Genomic DNA, 21,812 nt, shown 5'->3' with positions numbered 1-21,812 from the left:
CTAATGCATGCAAGTATAGAAAGTTATTATTATTAACTAAGTGACTGAAATGATAAAAGGATGGTAGGACATTAATATATATATATAAATGTGCACACATGGGTATTCTGTAGATATGCATGTGTACTCCGATACAGAATATTAATGAAAATCTGAATTTTTCCTTTGCTAAAACTATTAAAAAACAACAATACATTGTCATCGTGAATATCCATTTCTCACTGATATATGAAGAACAACATAATGCGATGCTTGCTACAAGCAATTTATAACCTATTATTTCTTTCAAAGCCTTGTACCCCTGGGGAGGCCACTAAATGCGACTGGTTAATCAGTGCGTGCACATGCATTTCAATAAGCTGCATTTACCGCAGACAATAGATGCCGAGAAGACAGAGAAAGAGAAATATAGCTGAATCACAAGACATGCACATTTACCAAGTCTTTAAGGGAAAGACCAAGAAAAGCACGAAAAAGCCTTATTGCTGATCAGGTTTCACGTAGGAGCAGAGGCTGGAAGGAGTCAAACCTGAGGAGAAGGAAAACAAGCCTGGAACACAATACCAACATCACCAAAGCATAGCTGCCAAAGTGTACACCAGAATCATTCGCAATGTGTGATAGGTACAGAGTGCTTGGACTCAGTTTAGATCATTATCTGTGGTAAGATCCGTCAACATATTAATGGATGATCAACAGCCAAACAGGATAAAAAGGGAAAAGAAACGAGATTTATAGAATGTTAGGATAATAATAGTCACCATATAAGAACGTTTCTTCTCATTTGTAGAATAGTTTAAGATATAAAAGCGAACAAAAAAAAAAAAAAAAGAAAATATAGGAAAAGAAGATAAATAATTGACAAAAATGGACCTTAAAAACAGTCAAAGGCCTTCTTAGGGCAAATGGAATGAGTCACATACAACTTTTGAGAAATCAGCTGTTGGCCAGTCAATCGTTCTCTTCTTTTCTTTATTTGTGGCGTTTGCATCACTCTTGAATATATAGCATTACTTGAAACTAGCCGTATAGCAATGCTATGGATATTATACGACTCACGCTTGAATAGTAGAATCTAAACCTTAGGCTATGTGCCCACGGGACTATGTACCAGCGGATATATCCGCAGGTGTCCTGCAGCAGCTCCCCGGAATGCGCAGCTATCCATTGCTGCGGGATTCCAGCAAAATATCTGCGGAAAACCTGTGGATATTCGTGCGACTTACCTGTGGAAGTCCTGGCCTCTATCTCCATAGTGGAGAGGCGGAACATCACAGGTATTTCCGCAGGAATAATTGAAATGCAGTTATGTGCGGATGCGGGACATCCGCAGCATGTTCCGCAGCCGCACATACCGCAGCATGGACACAGCACTCCCCATATCCCATAGGATAACATGGGGAGTGTCTGTACTTGCTAAAACCTGCGGATTTATCTAGAAAATCCAGATAAATCCGCAGGTTTTCCGCGCCAAAATCTGCAGGTACATAGACCCGTGGGCACATAGCCTTAAAGTGTAAACGTCGTTTTAATTTTTATTTCATAAATCAGTAGTACACAAGAAAGTATGCAACTTTGTAATATATCTTATCAGATAAATCTGCTTCTTTCTCTGCCAGAATTGATGCTCAGTGAAGACTTTCCGATTATTGGGATAGGAGATGACAGTTGTTAGTGATAAGATTCTATGACAATGGGAGGAAGGAGGAGCTAGAGGCAGAGCTCCGCCCCCTGTACACTCTTCTATCAACATAGAATCTCATCAGTAACGACTGCCATCTCCTCTCAGTAATGGGAAAGTCTTCACTGAATACAGATTTTACCTCAGTATTGAGAATTTTGATGACTAATTCTGGCGGAAAAAGAAGCAAATACAAAGATGCGTATCTTCATGTGTACTACTGATTTATGAAATCAAAATTAAAACGACTGTTACGCTTTAAGACTCCGCCTTCAAATGAGAGGTCAGCTAAATCCTCTGATTTTGGCAACCCTGACCAACCCTCCGATCTGTATGAGAGCCTCATGACTGCCCCAATATCACCTGTCAGAGGAGAGTCAGTAGGGTCCCATCAGTTTAAATATCAATATCTGATCTTTTGTTTTCAGGGAGTGTCTAGCAGCTTTTTTTCCCTCCTTCTCTAGTAAGAACACATGAACGCTCAGTCATGCTGAGTGCACATGTGTAAGGAGGGAGTCTAAAATCATGTGTCTGCCAAATGTATATCTTCTTACACAGCCAGCTTTAGCTTGGTCATATACATAATGATTATAATTAAAGAGGTTGTCTTATGGAAAAAATCCTGTCCTTAAGCATTTTTAGTGTATGTTCACACTGAGTTTTTGGAACAGAAACTATGAAAATCCTCCTCAAAAACTCCAAACACCCCCAAAACATGGAGTTTTAACTCAGTTTCTGCTCCAAAAACTCAGTAAAAAGACTCAGCAGGCACATACCACTAAGGCTAGTTTCACACATCCAGCTTTTCACCGGTTTGCCGGATTCGGCGCATGCCAGTACAGTGTATACAGTACAATGGCAGCACGACAAGCGCCGTTCACATGCTGTCATGTGACCGGAGCATGTGACCCGGACGTTGCGGCACTGCCATTGTACTGTATATACTGTACTGGCGTGCGCCGAATCCGGCAAACCGGCGAAAAGCCGGATGTGTGAAACTGGCCTTAGGCAGAATAAAACCACTCAGGCAGACACCTATAGGCCCAAACAAAAAATAGGCTCTGTAACATCACTCTACTCTGACTTGAAGGTGTTTTCTCAAGAACAGTAAAAGTAAATTTTAATTAATAGATCTTGGAATAGTAATAGTAATAAGGCTATGTGCTCACAGTGCTTTCTTTTTTTTTTTCAGCACAAAAAGCTGCTTTTTTTGTGCTTCTTTTCATGCTTCTTATGTATTGATATAGGGGAAAAAAGCAGGAAAAAAGCAGAATTGACATGTCGCTTCTTATTCCGGCAACAACAAAAGCAAGGAAAAAAGAAGGACTGTGGGCGCAGCACGTCTCGATTCTCAGACTTTGCTGGGATGCATTTTCCTTGCTTTTTATTGTTTAAAAAAAGCAAGGAAAAAAAGCTTGAAAATAGCCCTGTGGGTACAAGGCCTAAGTTCCACAATTGGATGAAAAAATGTTTGTGTGCTAAGACAATCTTATATATGTGTCCCAGATATGTACTGTGTAATGGCCATGTCTGACCATACAGGAACATGGTCTCATCATACATCACCTGGGCCGGGGAAGAACCAAAAAAGAGAATAGAGATAACACAGCAAAAGATCATAGCGGATTCTTTTTGTGATGTAAAGCATTTCCCTGTTAACAAAAATGTTCTACCTCAAAGAATGATTTACACTCCCAGGCTGTCCTGCTTGTATACTTTTCCTTCTTTACCTACCCAGGAGATCTGGTATGATCAGACCATGTCTCTGTACGGTCAGACACGGCCATTACACAGTACACAGCACATATATAAAATCTCAGCACAGGAATGTTATTTTTTTTTTAATCACGTCCAATGTGGAACTTAATTTTATTCCAAGGTCTTTTGATTAAAATTAATTTTGTTCATGGGAAAGCTGTATGGAAACAGTCATTACTTTATTCACCTGGATTTCCACCATGTACAGAAGAGCCACAACCAGCCAGGAAATACATAGTTGGCTGTTTGGTAAGGAGACCGGGAGCTGGACACCTACTCATCAGGTAATTAGTGATGGTGGCAGTCTTACCCATTTGATTTTATAATTAATAATAATAATAATAATAATAATTCCTACATGATACTAAAGGGTGGGCCGTAAGTATGGATACACCCTGGGTGGGCCATAAGTATGGATACACCCTGATAATAGAAGTGGTTGCTGATATCACTTTACCGTTTGTGGCATATTAGTGCATGGGAGGGGCAAAACATTTGAGGCCGGGTGACGCCCATGGCGGCCATCTTTTTTAATCAGGGTGTATACATACTTATGGCCCACCCTGTAGTTACAGGCTTCAAAATATTTCTTGGTCAATCATAATGCATGCACAATATCAAACTAGGTTAACAATATGAAAAGGTGTATATCAATCCTTTCCTGGTGGAAAATGAATGCTGGATAAATCTTGACCAGTGTTTAAATCTATTTTGGATGGGAGTTGTTCCTCACAATTCCTAGTATTGGAAAGAGTTGGAGCACTTTACCTGTCCCCTGGTTACTTCACATCCAAACACATACACCAAAAGAATAATGGAATAGCACACAGATTATGCTTGAAGTGTATTGAATACTTTGCTAGTCATAAACAAGTTTAGGAACTTAACAGTATCTAGAGGCCAAATAGTAGAAAGTGACCATAAAGTGTTCTGGCCCATGTAAGCAGTAAGTCCCCACAGTCTACACTATAACAAGAACCCATCAAGATCCGTCAGGTTCTGCACTTGAACCTGGGTCACTACAGTCTGCTGACTTCCTAAAGGGTGCTTTACACGCTGCGACATTGCTAACAATATATCGTCGGGGTCACGTCGTTAGTGACGCACATACGGCGCCATTAGCGACATCGCAGCGCGTGACACCAAGGAGCGACGATCAACTAGCTCAAAAACGTGAAAAATCGTTGCTCGTTGACACGTCGCTCCTTTTCCAAATATCGTTGCTGCTGCAGGTACGATGTTGTTCATCGTTCCTGCGGCAGCACACATCGCTATGTGTGACACCGCAGGAACGACGAACAACTCTTTACCTGCGTCCACTCGCAATGAGGAAGGAAGGAGGTGGGCGGCATGTTCCGGCCGCTCATCTCCGCCCCCCTCTGCTATTGGACAGCTGCCATGTGATGTCGCTGTGACGCCGCACGAACCGCCCCCTTAGAAAGGAGGCGGATCACCGTCCAGAGCGACGTCGCAGGGAAGGTAAGTCTGTGTGACGGGTGTTAGCGATGTTGTGCGCCACGGGCAGCGATTTGCCCGTGAGGCACAACCGACGGGGGCGGGTACGCTTGCTAGCGATCTCGGTACCGATATCGCAGCGTGTAAAGTACCCTTAAGTTTGATGAAGAGGTCAATTTATGAAAAATGTTATTCTAACACTCACTACAATCAAAGAATAGCTGGTATGATTTTTATTTTTTTGTCTTTCGCTAGCCTTAAAAACTCTGCTATAGCATAAATAGCATAGGGAGTAAGAACCAATTTTAGTGAATGTTTTGGACATTAAAATACTCTTACATTTCTGTTATTTTCACTTTAATCCCATTAAAGCTCATTTAATTTTGTATTTTATTATTATTTTTTTATCTCCTTTACCAACACTATTTTCTAACTGACTAATACAAAGCAGATTGACCATAACAGAATAATGATCTTAAGCATCTGTGGATTCTAAAATAATGTTTATCTCCATTGATTTTTTAAAATTTCCACAAAAAAAAACATGTTAATAAAATTAAAAAGAAGGGTTAACATTTTGAACAACAATGATTTAAATCTGATATGTTACTACATTGAAATAAATCACCTTTCTTTCCCATTAATATGTATTAACTGACATGTTAAAATAATAATTTCTGAAAAAATATAAGTGACCTTGTTCAAAGTATTACCCAACATTCCGATTACTAAAAAATAAAGACTTCTTACCATGATCTGGAATAAGTCCTGTACCAGGTCTTAATAAGAGGAGAACTTTGGTCCCACCAGCTTGGATCAGCTCAATGGCTCGTGTGTGAGTGATGCCTTGGGTTGGTTCTCCATTAATTTCCACTATTTGATCACCGACCTGAAAAAAAAAACATTATTTATATCAGGAGGCCAACAATATAACAGTTAGTGTCAATATTAAGCCAACTGATACCTGCCAAGTCATCGGCATTGGCAGGTATCGTGTACCTGTCCTAGTCTAAAGGGGGCTTTACATGCAACGACATCGCTAACGAGATGTCGTTGGGGTCACGGAATTCGTGACGCACATCCAGCCTCGTTAGCGGCATCACTGCGTGTGAAACGTACGAACGACCGCTAACGATCAAAATTACTCACCTAATCGTTGATCGTTGACACGTCGTTCTAATACCGAATATCGTTGCTGTTGCAGGACGCAGGTTGTTCGTCGTTCCTGAGGCAGCACACATAGCTACGTGTGACACCCCAGGAATGAGGAACAACACCGTACCTGCGTCCTCCGGCAACGATGTGCACTTTCTTTTGGCTGCTCTCTGCCCCTCCGCTTCGATTAGACGGCTGCCGTGTGACGTCGCTGTGAAGGTGCACGAACCGCCCCCTTAGAAATGAGGCGGTTCGCCGGCCACAGCGACGTTGCTATGCAGGTAAGTACGTGTGACGGGTCCTAGCGATGTTGTGCGCCACGGGTAGTGATTTGCGCGTGACACACAACCGACGGGGGCAGATGCTTTCGCTAGCGATGTCGCTGCACGTAAAGCCCCCTTAAGAATCAGAAGATGTGGCATCACCGGTCCCTGCTCACCTACCGATGTAGAAGTGAGCAAAGCCGGAATCAATATGTATTCTGAAGTGGTCTGACAATATGTATTCTGAAGTGGTCAGAATTGACCGCAGTGCTTTATCAAATAAAGCCATGGTCCTTACTGATGCTGTTCTGATCGGCAGGGGAACTGCATCTACACAACTATGTATATAAGTACCGCAGACAGTGTAGGACTGGCTACCAGAGAAACCACCAGTAATATGAGTCCTGGCTGCGGTTACCTGGATTGAATTTCAGAGTGCTCACCTGAGCTCCGGAGTTCAGCCCAGCTTGTCCGCAGCTATCATGAACTGAACTGCAATTGCTGGGGAGTCCGTCAGCACTCGCAGTTCAGTCCTGGTCCAGGCTGCACTCCGGAGCTCAGGTGAGAGCTCCGGAGTTCAATCCAGGTAACCGCAGCCAGGACTGATATTACTGGCGGTTTCTTAGGTAGCCAGTCCGACACTGTCTGTAGATATGTAAAAATATGGAAACAATGTACAATTTGCCATTTAGAAGATTTTAGAAATCTCGTAATAAAAGGACCACAAAGAGTAAAAAAGAATAAACGATTGATGGTGAAGGACAAGCATACTGTGTTGAATGTAAGCTTACATTTTACAGCCACTGTCGATTACATCTGAAAAGTTGGAGAACAGAATAAACAACCAATTGGGTAGTTAATTCAAAGGCCTTACAGAATGACCATTGGTCCCCAAAATTTGCAGATCATATTTGTAGATATTGCTCTGCCTGCTTGAGTCAATAGTAAATACAGTGGGCATCATATGTTCCACATCAATCGTCTCTTCGATGGTTTTCTTTTGTTTTACAATTAATATTGCGTTAATAATCTGCCCTTTGAAACAAGTAAATAAAACCACTGATATTAACAATCTGTAAAGGTGAAGACACTATGCTTGAGTAGACTTTCGTTTCTTGCTGCAACATTTGTTTCACTCGAAGAGTTCTACACTTCAACGCTTTCACCCTTTCTTTGTGTTAACCGCTTTTTTGGCCTTGAAACAAGGATGGCAGTAGCAGTAATAATTTTAGTAATATACTATTTTTGGAAAATCCATAAAACCTAACTGTAAATTAGAGCCTGTACTTTGCAGACAGTGCACATCTGTTAGCAGAGATCCGTGCCTGCAGATTGCTGACCTCTGTGATTCCTCATCGGCCATTTCTGTCATCTTCCTTTTACTTTTCTTACTGACAGTGAGGGCCTAAGGCTTTAATAAAAGTAATAAAAAAAAAACCCCATAGATTTAACTGGTGTTTGCTGAACTGTCAACTGGAAGGCAGGGAGACAGCCCACAGAGAAAGCGGAGAGCAAATTAGTCTGCATGCGAATTATTCTTCGCAAACGCATCATTTATTATTTTAGTTTTTCCCACAGACGGAACATCATCATATAAATACATTTTAAAAAGGAGGTGGATTTTTAGGATACAATGCAGCTCCTTAATTTACTGGATTTTTTTTTAATCGTGTTCTATATGCTGGGGGCCTGCAACGTTTCCACATATGGTCGAATAATTGGTTTTATTTCTGGAAGAAGAGTCTACAAAGTCTTGCTTTTGTGTTAAAATGACAACGTTTCTTCACCTATTGCATATTGGAGATTTACAACCAAATACGCTTCCCATCTATCTGTGATCAAAAGCATCCATGAGCTGAGATGTCACACAATCCTTGACTATCTAAAGCCCGCTTTACACGTTGCAATATATCTTACAATCCGTCGTTGGGGTCAAGTTGCAAGTGACGCACATCCGGCATCGTTCGTGACGTATTTGCGTGTGACACCTCCGTGCGATCAAGATTGAACGCAAAAATGGTGATCGCAAACACATCGTATCTTTGTCTAGAATTGAACGTTTTGTTGCACGTACGACATCCCTCATACGATTTTGCAAATACAACTTTCAGGCCGGCTTCTCCCTTGCGAGTTTCTCGCAGTAGAGCAATGCGAGAAAATCTCGCATTGGAATCGGACACATGTTAGTGAATGATTCGGCTCGCATTTGCGATTTTTTTTCTCAGTCCAGATTGGACTGAGAAAAAAAATCGCAGCATGCTGCTTTTGTCGGTCGGTCACTATCTCTGTCCCTCTCTCTCTGTTCATCTCAGTCAGTCTAACCCCCTCTCTCATATACTCACCGATCTCCGATCACCGGCGCGGCACTGCACGGCGTTCACACTGCTCTGGCGGCTTCTCCTCTTTTGAAAAAGCCGGCCGCTCATTATTCAATCTCTTATTCCCTGCTTTCCCCGCCCACCGGCGCCTATGATTGGTTGCAGTCAGACACACCCCCACGCTGAGTGACAGGTGTCTCACTGCACCCAATCACAGCAGCCGGTGGGCGCGTCTATACTGTGCAGTGAAATAAATAATTAAAAAAACCGGCGTGCGGTCCCCCACAATTTTAAAACAAGCCAGATAAAGCCATAAGGCTGAAGGCTTGTATTCCCAGGATGGGGAGCTCCACGTTATGGGGAGCCCCCCAGCCTAACAATATCAGTCAGCAGCCGCCCAGAATTGCCGCATACAATAGATGCGACAGTTCTGGGACTGTACCTGGCTCTTCCCGATTTGCCCTGGTGCGGTGGCAATCGGGGTAATAAAGAGTTAATGACAGCCCATAGCTGCCACTAAATCCTAGATTAATCATTGCAGGCGTCTCCCCGAGATACCTTCCATGATTAATCTGTAAGTTACAGAAAATAAACACACACAGCCAAAAAATCCTTTATTTGAAATAAAAAACACTAACAAATTCCCTCGTTCACCAATTTAATAAGCCCGGAAAAGCCCTCCATGTCCGGCGTAATCCAGGATGGTCCAGCGTCGCTTCCAGCTCTGCTGCATGAAGGTGACCGGAGAAGCAGAAGACATCGCCGCTCCTGTCACCTCCACGCGGCAACTGAGGTGAGTAGCGTGATCAGCTGAGCTGTCACTGAGGTTACTCGTGGCCACCGCTGGATCCAGCTGTGGCCGCGGGTAACCTCAGTGACAGCTCAGCTGATCGCGCGGCTGTCTTCAGTTGCCGCGTGGAGGTGACAGGAGCGGTGGTGTCTTCTGCTGCTCCGGTCACCTTCATGCAGCAGAGCTGGAAGCGACGCTGGACCATCCTGGATTACGCCAGATATGGAGGGCTTTTCAGGACTTATTAAATTGGTGAACGAGGGAATTTGTTAGTGTTTTTTATTTCAAATAAAGGATTTTTTGGCTGTGTGTGTTTATTTTCTGTAACTTACAGATTAATCATGGAAGGTATCTCGGGGAGACGCCTGCAATGATTAATCTAGGATTTAGTGGCAGGTATGGGCTGCCATTAACTCTTTATAACCCCGATTGCCACCGCACCAGGGCAAATCGGGAAGAGCCGGGTACAGTCCCAGAACTGTCGCATCTATTGTATACGGCAATTCTGGGCGGCTGCTGACTGATATTGTTAGGCTGGGGGGCTCCCCATAACGTGGAGCTCCCCATCCTGAGAATACCAGCCTTCAGCCGTATGGCTCTATCTGGCTGGTTTTAAAATTGGGGGGACCGCACGCCAGTTTTTTTTAATTATTTATTTCACTGCACAGTATAGACACGCCCACCGGCTGCTGTGATTGGGTGCAGTGAGACACCTGTCACTCAGCGTGGGGGTGTGTCTGACTGCAACCAATCATAGGCGCCGGTGGGCGGGGAAAGCAGGGAATACGAGATTGAATAATGAGCGGCCGACTTTTTCAAAATAGTAAAAGCCGCTGGAGCAGTGTGAACGCCGTGCAGCGCCGAGGATCGGTGAGTATGAGAAAGGGCTGCTCAATTCAGTCACTCAGGAGATTAGCGGTCACCGGTGAGTCCTTCACGGGTGACCGCTAATCAGTAGGTGACACAGACAGAGCCGCGGTATGACAATGAAGTCGGGTGAAGTTCATCCGACTTCATTCTGATCGTGCGGCTCTGTCTGTGTCTGCTGTCATCTGCCATTCAGCTCTGCTACATGGCCGTCTGTGTCTGCTGTCAGCGGCCTCGTAGCAGAGCTGAATGGCAAATGACATAGTAAAAACGGATCCCCAACGCATTACACACACTTGGCAAGTCAATAAATAAAAATTAAAAAAAAAAAAGGTGCACAATGCATACGTCACAGAACACATGATCTAAAGGATCGCACAAAAAAATTGATCAATTTAACATAGACTACTAACGCATGTGTGACAGCAAATGAACGACCTACGTGCGATCTTTTTAGATCACATATGCAATCTGGGCGTGTCACATCGCAAATGCGATTGTACAACTAATTGCAACGTGTAAAGCAGGCTTTAGAATGGAGGCAACATATGTTGTATCCTGAAGCAAAAGTCAGTAGAAGTGACCGATTTCAGTGGGAACAGCCGACCATATAACATCTATGGAGATCTCCTAGATTTTAGTATGCCCAATCTTTGTTCCTCAAATCGATTATTATCCAAACTATGCAACAAGATCAAAACTTTAAAATGGGCCTCAAGCAGACATCATCATCCACTGTAGCAAGAGAATGGTTTAAAGAGTTACATACATGAATACGGCCATCTTTAATCGCAGGTCCATCTTCTGCAAGCCGAAGAATGAAGAGCCCCATGTTGTATTCTTTTCCACCTCGTAGGCTAAAACCAAAACCCCTCGGTCCTCTGTCTAACTCCACAGGGTAGCAACCAGCACTCTGCACATTAATACAGATATTTAGAACATATGTGACATATAGTATACAAATTTTCATTTGGGGAAGGGGAGAGATTAAAATCTATTTCTTTCTCTTTGGGCTTTTAGGTTTTTACATTTTCTATCCAACAACACATTATAAAATGATGATCATGCCGTATATATATATATATATATATAAATATATATATATATATATATATATATAAATATATATATATAAATATATATATATATATATATATATATATATATATATATATAAATATATATATATATATATAAATATATATATATATATATATATATATATAAATATATAAATATATATATATATATATATATATATATATATACACACACATACAGTACAGACCAAAAGTTTGGACACACCTTGTCATCTCTAGAACAACTGTTAAGAGGAGACTTTGTGCAGCAGGCCTTCATGGTAAAATAGCTGCTAGGAAACCGCTGCTAAGGGCAGGCAACAAGCAGAAGAGACTTGTTTGGGCTAAAGAACACAAGGAATGGACAGTAGACCAGCTGAAATCTGTGCTTTGGTCTGATGAGTCCAAATTTGAGATCTTTGGATCCGACCACCGTGTCTTTGTAGAAAAGGTGAACGGATGGACTCTACATGCCTGGTTCCCACCGTGAAGCATGGAGGAGGAGGAGGTGTGATGGTGTGGGGGTGCTTTGCTGGTGACACTGTTGGGAATTTATTCAAAATCGAAGGCATACAGAACCAGCATGGCTACCACAGCATCTTGCAGCAGCGTGCTATTCCATCCGGTTTGCGTTTAGTTGGACCATCATTTATTGATCAACAGGACAATGACCCCAAACACACCTTCAGGCTGTGTAAGGGCTATTTGTCTAAGAAGGAGAGTGATGGGGTGCTACGCAAGATGACCTGGTCTCCACAGTCACCAAACCTGAACCCAATCGAGATGGTTTGAGGTGAGCTGGACTGCAAAGTGAAGGCAAAAGGGCCAACAAGTGAAAAGCATCTCTGGGAACTCCTTTAAGACTGTTGGAAGACCATTTCTGGTGACTACCTCTTGAAGCTCATCAAGAGAATGCCAAGAGTGTGCAAAGCAGTAATCAAAGCAAAAGATGGCTACTTTGAAGAACCTAGAATATAAGATATATTTTCAGTTGTTTCACACTTTTTTAAGTATTTCATTCCACATGTTTAATTTATAGTTTTGATGCCTTCAATGTGAATCTACAATTTTTGTAGTCATGAAAATAATGAAAACTCTTTGAATGAGAAGGTGTGTCCAAACTTTTGCTTTTGGTCTGTACTGTATATTATATATATATAAAAAAAATATATATATACTGTATATATTAAAAAAAACAAACATTAAAGTTAAGTATATTTTAAAATATATGTGGAGCATGAAGACTATTAAAAGACTAAAAAGGAGCCTGTCACCAGATTTGGCGAATATAACCTGTGGCCACCACCAGTTAGCCCTTATACAGAACATTCCAGAATACTATATATAAGAGCCCAGGTCGCTGCATAGTTCATAAAACACTTTTAGAACACTCACCTAGGGGTGGTCTAGGCCTATGGGCGTCGCTGCTCCTCCTCTGTGCGGCGATCACCGTCCTCCTTCTATCCAGCCCAGGCTGGCGTAGCGGTCATGGGCAGATCAAAGTACTGTAATGCGCAGGCGTGAGGAAAGGTTAAAGACCGCCTGTGCATGCGCACTACACTTTGATATGCCCTGAGCAGGGCAGATCAAAACGCGCCTGCGCAGGACCTCAATGCTGGCTAGTGTGGATGGCATAGGACGAGTCATGCACATGGGCCTCAGAAGGAGGAGGACAGGCTCTTATATACAGCATATTAGAATGCTGTATATAATAGCTCACTGGTGGTGGTGCCAGCTCATAAGGGAAAAACCTGGTTACAGGTTCTCTATAATTGAAAGCTGTCATCAGAAAATAACCTATAACCTATTGAATAAATAAGGTTTGGGTGTTAAAAAAAAATGCCAAAGATAAAAAAAAAAATCTCTTAAGTCATATCCTGTATTAAAAATTAGAAATTCTGCAATTTTCACACTTGCCACTGGGTCTTTTTTAGACTTTAATTTCCTAATTGTTTCAGGAAACAACACATGTGCATACCCAGAATGATCAGATTCCATCCCTATATCTTTTGTATTGAAGAAAGCGGTGCTAGGGTCAGATGTGACATCATCTATTGTAATTAGTGGATCCTGTGTTATTAGAGGAGTTACCTTTTATTGTAATCCTGCCTCTACTAATATGATAATTCTGAAAAATGCTTAATGAAAGGACAGAAAGTCAGAATCTAAAAAAGCCTTTTCTTTTTATTTTTTTAAGGATCATAATATCAACTAAAAAAAATTGGCATATTTTGTGGGAAAAAATACAAGAAACAAGAAAACCTGATTCAAACAATAGGTAATTCTGAGATTAATATATTTTTAAAAAAAGTTGTTCTGCAAAGAATGAGATGCACTTGAATCCTTTAAGCATGTTCTTATTCTTAATTCCATTGTGAAACAGAAGGAAGCGTCTTATTAGCCATTTTCAATATCTGTGATTCTACAAAACCTCACACAATGGCATTAATATAGACACCCCCAGCAATCATGAGATACAGCATTAGGTTAACTTCATTGGTCTGGTAGCCTTGATTTATTGGCTGAGAAGACAAAACATATATTGGACTTCAAATTTCTCAATATAATTAAGCTCAACACTCTGGTAAAGAAATATGCCCTAGGACACCATTGTGCACATTAGCTCTGTCAGATGCTTTTTCAGGGTTTTAAATACTCCTCTATGCGCTATATTACAATACCGCCATATGAACAGACATAAGCCCTACATTGAGGGACACTGTATAACAGGCACCTTAAGTGGTCAATGCTTCACTACCATAACCTTCCCCTAGAACAGTGGCCATATGACACAGGGTCTTGAGAGTGACATAGGTGCATTATGTGGTGCCCTCCGATGTTGACACCCATACAAACCTGTATAATACTGTAAATAAGACTCTGAACTTGCTTACAGTGAGATTATATGAACGTGAAGGGTATAAGCTCATAGACTGAGTAAAAGCGATCAGCCAGGAATACAAGACACAAGGAAGATTTTTTCATATGGCTGTTTTTTAATTATAGAGGACTACCAAGACCGATATGTGCAATATATAAATGTTACATCTTTATCTGTCTCTAGTGTAAACGTTTCAGACATAAGATCAATGAATCTAAAGCCTGAACTTGCTGCATTTCCACCAAATTCCTTCAGATGAAGACTGCCCTTTATTTCCCTAGAGACTAGTACGATATCTTACCTGTGAGTGTCGACTTCCAGTAGGCAGGGTGTGTGCAGCATCAGCCCATAAGAATCTGTATGGAGCAGAGAGATCCCCCTTACTGCCTTCTGTGTCCAACGCGTTTCTGTGCAATAAGGGTATAATCAGTGCATGAGGGATAGAGATATACGTCCTGGGATTTCTTACAACATCAGTTACTGTATAGTATATGTGCTTGCTCCATGCCATGAGGTCAGCTGGGTTCTGGCCCCCAGCACTATTTTTTTCCTTTAATAATAACTGCATCATGTCTACTGAAGCTGTTTATGTAGACAGATATAAAGGTAGATTTACATATTAGAATTCACATTCACCAAAACACAATAAATATTATGACAATTTATATCTACAGATTGTATTAAACACACAAATACATAAGTATACATTGTAGATATGACATGAAGCAAGATGGACAAAGATAGATATGAGCCAGATCGATAGATGTGAGACAAATTTACTGAGTGATAGAAAGACAATAGAGAAGATAAACATGAAATAGATTGATCGACAGAGCGGCAGGCAGAGGGAGAGAGAGCGTCGGGCAGAGGGAGAGAGAGAGCGCGTCGGGCAGAAGGAGAGAGAGAGAGTGTCGGGCAGAGGGAGAGAGAGAGAGAGAGCGCGTCGGGCAGAGGGGGAGAGAGAGCGTCGGGCAGATGGGGAGAGAGAGAGAGCGTCGGGCAGAGGGGGAGAGAGAGAGTTGGGCAGAGGGAGAGAGAGAGCGTCAGGCAGAGGGAGAGAGCGTCGGGCAGAGGGAGAGAGCGTCGGGCAGAGGGAGAAAGAGAGAGCGTTGGGCAGAGGGAGAAAGAGAGAGCATCGGGCAGAGGGAGAGAGAGAGCATCGGGCAGAGGGAGAGAGAGAGCATCGGGCAGAGGGAGAGAGAGCGTCGGGCAGAGGGAGAGAGAGCGTCGGGCAGAGGGAGAGAGAGCGTCGGGCAGAGGGAGAGAGAGCGTCGGGCAGAGGGAGAGAGAGAGCGCGTCGGGCAGAGGGAAAGAGCGCGTCGGGCAGAGGGAAAGATAGACAGAGACAAAAAACAAACCATTCAGATAAAAATAAATGTAGGCAGCACACCCACAGTGGTATATTAGCCCATAGCAGCAGTGGTAATGTTTCCGTTCTGAAATGTGTTTGAGAAAGATTCACCGAAACGTTGCCACTGCTACTATGGGCTAATAAACCACTGTGGAGTTTTTTTATCATACTGATTGGTGTGCTGCCTACATTTATTATCTTTTTAAGATAAGAATATTCCATAGAAATCAATTTTGATTAAAACCCCTAACCATTTCCATTAAGTGCATGTGATTATTTTATTTAGTTTTATAAACTAATTAACATTTACTCGAAACATTTTCCAATAATCTGGATTTCTATCTCCAGGGGCTGTTGCTCAGGGCGAGTATTACCAGCGTGTCAATGCTCCTCAGGGAATGGTGTGGCAGCTCCAGAATGTGGTTATTAATCTTCTGTGAAGGCTTCTATGGGTCTTCACACATGACTGCATGCCCGACGGATGGTTTTCTATTTCACCCACACATTAAAACTCTTAATATGAGAGGAAGTGTTTACTTTTTTTCTAATATCAGTCTTAATCCTGTCCCAGAAGCCACTACCAGCGGACGTCTGGAGCCGTGATGCCACCAGGCTTAGTAGGAGCTAGATTCTTACCTGTCCCATCACTGTGTCAGCTTTGCAGTTCACACTAGACATCTACTTCACACTAAGTTCAGTTGGCCATAAAGCATGAAGATCCTCTAAGTGTTTGCGCATCAGAGCAAGAGCTACTGCTTGACATTATGGAACAATTCCCATTTTGGAGTTACCATAGTAACTAAAATGCACCCTGCAACCTCATCTTCCTCCTGTGTATATCTTTCCCTCCCACAGTAGATACCAGCTGTGAGTGATGCTTCATACACATGGAAACCCACTGGAGCGGGTGATTAGCATTTACCATTACAGTACACTATGCAGTGAGTGTGCAAACTGGTACATACAGAGCATGTGTGATCTATGCGCGCATTATTTGTGCACTGAATGGCTGTCTTACATGTGGAATAGTGAATCTTTATAACACTGTATGGTTATATTTAATTATTTGTCTTGAATCAGTGAGATATGTATATTCAATATACAGTGGACAGACAAGTAGAAAGCAAGTAGACTACAATTGTTGCCAATGAGCTCAATATCTCTAGATGACCTTATTTACATTGTAAAAACATGTATACCTCAATTAAAGGAAACCTGACTGGTCCCCCCCATTCCCCTCAAACCGCTGGTACCGTGTTTCCCCAAAAATAAGACAGGGTCTTGGCTTCACAAGATAAGCTAGAGCTTCTTTGCAGGGGATGTCTTACATTTTTCACTGGCATCAGTGATTGGAATTGAATTGGATTGTTAATGGCATTATTAATTGGATGAATGATTGGACTGTTAATGGAAAATGAATAATGACCCTCTCCACCCCACCCATAATCCCACCCACCCCTCTGTGCTGGTGTCAGTGACTGGAATGTTTGTTAATGACAAATTAATATTCACCCCTTCTCGCGCTCATAATCCAGCGCCCCCTACTGTGCCGGCATCATTGACTGGAACGTTTGTTAATGTACAATGAATATTCACCCTCTTCACCCGCCTATAATTCCAGTGACCACTCTGTGCCAAATGTCAGTGATTCACTTACACTGCTGTATTACTGCACAAGGGGATTGTATCACTTGAGCAGGACCAATGCATAGAAATACACGCTGACATGATCGGATCAGGAGAGCCGCCAGCAGGTCTGAGGATTGTGATGCAATCCTCGGAGAGTAATAATGGCAGTCTGAATCACTGATGCCAATACGGACAGGTGACAGGGAAAGTGGTGAATATTCATTTCCATTAACTAGCCGGCATGTGACTATAAACCTTCATGCCTTACAGTAACACAGCAGGGCACTGCACACCAATAAAAGTTACATATCCTGAAAGATCTGCACAAGCCCTATTTCAGGATATTTTTATAGTATGTGGTACACAGCTAGAGCTTATTTCTGGACTAGGGTTTATAATATAAGTATATTAAAAAAATTCCCCCAAAAAACCCTTATTTTCTGGGTAGGTCTTATTTTCAGGGAACCAGGAGTTTATTCTTATATGAACACCGTGCCTAAAAATCCCTCTGTACAGCATAAATGATTGCAATGTATGGCAATTTTTTTTAAAAAAATCAGTTTCCAATATGCTAATTAGCTACAGACTAGTTGAGAAAGTATTGATTTCCCCAGACTAGTGGTCCCACTAATGATATTATCAAACTCCTATAGGCTTGATAACATGATTTGTAGAAGCCGGTGTCAATGCCTGCTCCCTGCAAGTTTTGCGCATGTGTGTAAGGCCACTTGCATATGACTCTGGCGAGTCTCGCATTGCTATCACCCGGCACGGCCTGACGCTCTCAAGACACGAGCACCTCAGCTGCATGGAAATACATGCAGTCGACCTGCTTCTGTCAGGACTGTGTGCGGTCATGCCGGGTGATACCGATGCGAGACTCGCACCAGTCATACGCCAATGGAACCGTGCCCTAACGTTCATCATTTCATGTCAAGTGTGTTGTGAAGCGGGTGTACATTCCCCAGCTTCACTGAAACACTAACATGATATGATGAAAGTTCTGAGCATGCCCGCCAGTGACACTGGCTCCTCTAAATAAACTTATTGTGCCAACAGGGTGGAACGACTAGTCGGGGGAAACCAACGACCCTTCGACTAGTCTGAAACTAAACAACAAATTGGAAATGGATTTTACTGTACCAAGAGCTTGTTAGGCAGAGTGTTAACATAGGGATAAAAACATGGTGGAGGTTAGATGGGCATGGAAGATCTGCCAAGTTCCTTTTAAATAGGGATGGAATGGATAAAAGTTAGTATAGTAGTGGTGGAGGTACAGATTGATCAAGGTGGCAACAATTATATACCGGTATTTGCTGTTGTATTTTGCTACCATGGTATTAGTTGGATTACAAGCCATCACCTATCACCATCTACATTCCTACCTGTCCAGTGTCCCATAATTCGGAGCCTGGCCCATGGCTCGATGCTGTGGAGCGGGGCTCTGTCTTGCAGAGTTGGATCCTGATGGGGGACCTCTGTGTTCTGACAAAAAGAAATAATCGGTTAGTAAATACACACTTATTATTGCTTTTCTTTTATTATCCTATTACTACAGTCTTCTCAATTAGGTTGTAATTTAATTGTTGTCATTTAAAAGAAAAAGAAAGGTCAAAAAAAGTCACCAAGTGGATAGAAATGAACTTAGACTCTTTTCTTTCCGGGGGATGCTTACAGCTTTTTAGGATTTGTCATTGCTGGAAATCTGTTTGGTTGGCCTCAATCTATAACCCATTAACTGCAGTCAAACAGCACAAATACATAAAAGAATAATAGATTTCTCCATTTTTCAAAACCTAACATCAAAACCAGCCTGTTCTTTTATGTTTTTATTTGGCATCTCTTAATCCCTTTGGGACACTGTATATATTTAGAAAAGTGAAAAGGTAAAGATGAAAAGTATGAAAGGAGTAATAAAATATTAAACTTAATAGAAATGAGCAGCAGAATAAAATGAGCAGCAGCATCCACGGTGATAATATACTACTAGGGATTATTTTTTTTTTTCTAAATAGTTTAAAAACGTTTGCCAAAATTTAGGGAGCTCAAAACCAAAATCTATGTAAGGGTATGTACAGATGGTAAGTCTTTTGGCAGGAAAAATGATGCATAAAATGTGCATTTTTGCTGCCCTTTCAATGCTTCTTTCTCTAGTCATTAAAATGGGACAAAATGCTGAAAAAAATTGATGCCCTGCAGAAATGAAACTGCTTCAAATCTTTAAGAAAAAAATATCTGTATATCAATGAGATTTCGGAATCTTATTCACTTTGACAGACCGTAAAATGCAGGTTTTTTTGCACAAACCCTAAAGGGAATCTGTCAGCAGGTTTTTACTATGTAAGCTAAAGACAGCATGCTGCAAGGGTTAACACAGAGAATTCAAGGATGCCTGTCTTGTCAAGGTCCGATCTGTTTTTTTTAATTTGCTATGTATGTTTAAGCAGCAGGACTTACCATTGCTAGACTACAATGTCACGTGCATGTAGTCTGACACGCCCCTTGCTGTGATTTATACCTCCCTGTTAATGTACAATCATTACGGAGATCCTGGTGTGGGCGGGGGTGGCCTTCTGGACTCATGGCTGAAGGTAAAATTTCTGTTTGTGTCAGAGCGGCTGCACCCAGCAATCTAAGTGATATATTGTTGGATTCAGTACCTCTGTACCTACATTATGCTCCTATCAGATGAAGTAGCAAAAACCTGCTGACAGATTCCCTTTAACTTTGTAATGTATAGACCCATATACATGAATGTTACTACTGGATTATAATTTGTCAGGTTAATGGAATTGTAATACATATTATGTGAACTTTAGGTAAAATTTTGGGTACCTACAAAGGACTGAAATTCTGCTATGGATTTTGTGATATAAAGAATACAACTTTCACCCTGCAGCTGATATCTGCCACGCAAATCAGCACAGAGAATTGACGCGACGTAGATTCATACATTTGCACCATGTGTCAATTTTACCAGAAAAGTCTATGCAAACTGTGGATGACATTTGGTAAAATCTCTTCTACTTTACTGGTTCCGTATTAAAGGGAATCTGTCCCCAAGTGTTTGCCACCTAATCTGAGAGAAGCATAACGTATAGACAGAACTCCTGCTGCCAGAGAAGTGTACTGCCAATCATTTGATGACTAGTAAACCTGCTGCCAGTCCTCTAATTGACAGCTTTCTGCCTATGCCCCGTGTACACACGGAAAGATGCCAATCAGTGATGTGGTCACGGTTATATGGAGCTCAGCATTCAGAGAACTGATAGATCTGCAGCAGATAAAACTTTGATTTTATGAAAACTACAGCAAGAAGCCTGGTAAGTGATACATCCCAGGAATCATGGTCTCCGTCCCTACATCTTGCTGCTTTCAGATGGGGTAGCGAAAACTTGGTAACAGATTATCTTTAAGTTGCAGATTTTATGTAGGAAAACCTGAAAACCTGTTTATTAATAGTGTTAACCCCCTAGCTTGACCTCTAAGTGGATACCAAAAGAAAAATGAGCTAGAACGCATCATACAAACATTGTGATACACTGCAAAGCCTCATCATGAAACACTGAAGGGTAAGCAGCCAAGCCACTGATTACTGCGCGGACATCTATCTTCGGGGATCACATGCAGCACAAGATGCTGGAGATTACAATAGCTTTGTATGGCTAGTAGAGAGTTAATCAGCAAGCCATAGTAGTCTTTACCTAACATAACTATGCCATGTCTTGGCCACCTTCCACGCATCCGTGCCCTGCTCAGGCTGTGCACCAGCTGTGTGCAGAGATAACTAAGGAGCGGAGGGGCTAAGAAATGAAGCCAAGAAGCAAGGAAAGCAATGAAATGTTTAGCTGCAGACTGATGCCGCTCTCCAATTCTCTAAAAGCTCCTCATTTGGAACTCTCGCTGGTTTAGCTGGATGAGATAAGAGCCAATAAGGAACACAATACAAGCTCTCATGACTTAGAAGCTAATCCCATATCCACGGTAGGAAAACCAAAAGAAATAGCCACCATTAATAGAAACCACCGGACACACAGATCCCGGCACTCGGTCCAGTCTCATATCAAGGTCACAACTGCAATAGTGGACACTAGTAGTAGCAACTGGTGGTGAGCGAGCACTACCATGCATGGGGGCTCGATACTCGTAATGAGCAGTTGGACGCTCTAACAGGCTTGACTCGTTTACCGAGTATAATGGAAGTCAATGGGAAACACAAGAACTTTTTTGGAAGATCTTAAGGAAAAATGGTCGAGATCCCCATTAACTTCCATTATACTTAGTGCACGAATTGAGCCCCGTCCGAGCTTCCGATTGCTCGATATGAGTACTAATCAGCCGAGCATGGTAAAGCTCGCTCATCACTATGTGCGATTACTTCAGCTCTCATCAGGAAAGACTTCATCTGTATAAGCTCTTGGTAACATTTTAGATTCCATCCTTAAGTATTTGCTCCCTGTTCATAAGGCCGGGGCCACACGGGAATTACTGCGCTGGCAGTACAGCAGAGCCAAGTGTCATGCGAGTGTCCCTGCGACTGAGGTCTGACCGTGCGATCGGACCTCAGCTGCGGGGGGCGAGCCGG

General features: G+C 42.1%; 1 protein-coding gene across 3 annotated transcripts in view; it reads right to left on the bottom strand.

Annotated features, from left to right (window-relative positions):
- MAGI3 (membrane associated guanylate kinase, WW and PDZ domain containing 3) overlaps positions 1 to 21,812 on the bottom strand; it is a 417,907-nt gene that overhangs the window by 7,572 nt on the left and 388,523 nt on the right. Inside the window, exons 17-21 of one of the 3 annotated variants that reach the window (XM_075335595.1) lie at positions 18,613 to 18,712; positions 14,549 to 14,654; positions 11,057 to 11,200; positions 5,645 to 5,783; positions 439 to 529 (exon numbers count right to left, since the gene is read on the bottom strand). In XM_075335595.1, coding sequence (XP_075191710.1) covers positions 480 to 529; positions 5,645 to 5,783; positions 11,057 to 11,200; positions 14,549 to 14,654; positions 18,613 to 18,712 — 539 coding nt within the window. In that variant the 3' untranslated portion in view covers positions 439 to 479. The remainder of the gene's footprint in view (positions 1 to 438; positions 530 to 5,644; positions 5,784 to 11,056; positions 11,201 to 14,548; positions 14,655 to 18,612; positions 18,713 to 21,812) is intronic. The other 2 variants (XM_075335593.1, XM_075335594.1) reach the window with 2 other exon arrangements.

This window comes from Anomaloglossus baeobatrachus, chromosome 2 (genome assembly GCF_048569485.1).
Source record: "Anomaloglossus baeobatrachus isolate aAnoBae1 chromosome 2, aAnoBae1.hap1, whole genome shotgun sequence".
In the NCBI taxonomy this organism is placed as follows: domain Eukaryota; kingdom Metazoa; phylum Chordata; class Amphibia; order Anura; family Aromobatidae; genus Anomaloglossus; species Anomaloglossus baeobatrachus.
Note: the sequence above shows the minus strand (reverse complement) of the source record. Positions and strands in the feature narration are given on the sequence as shown.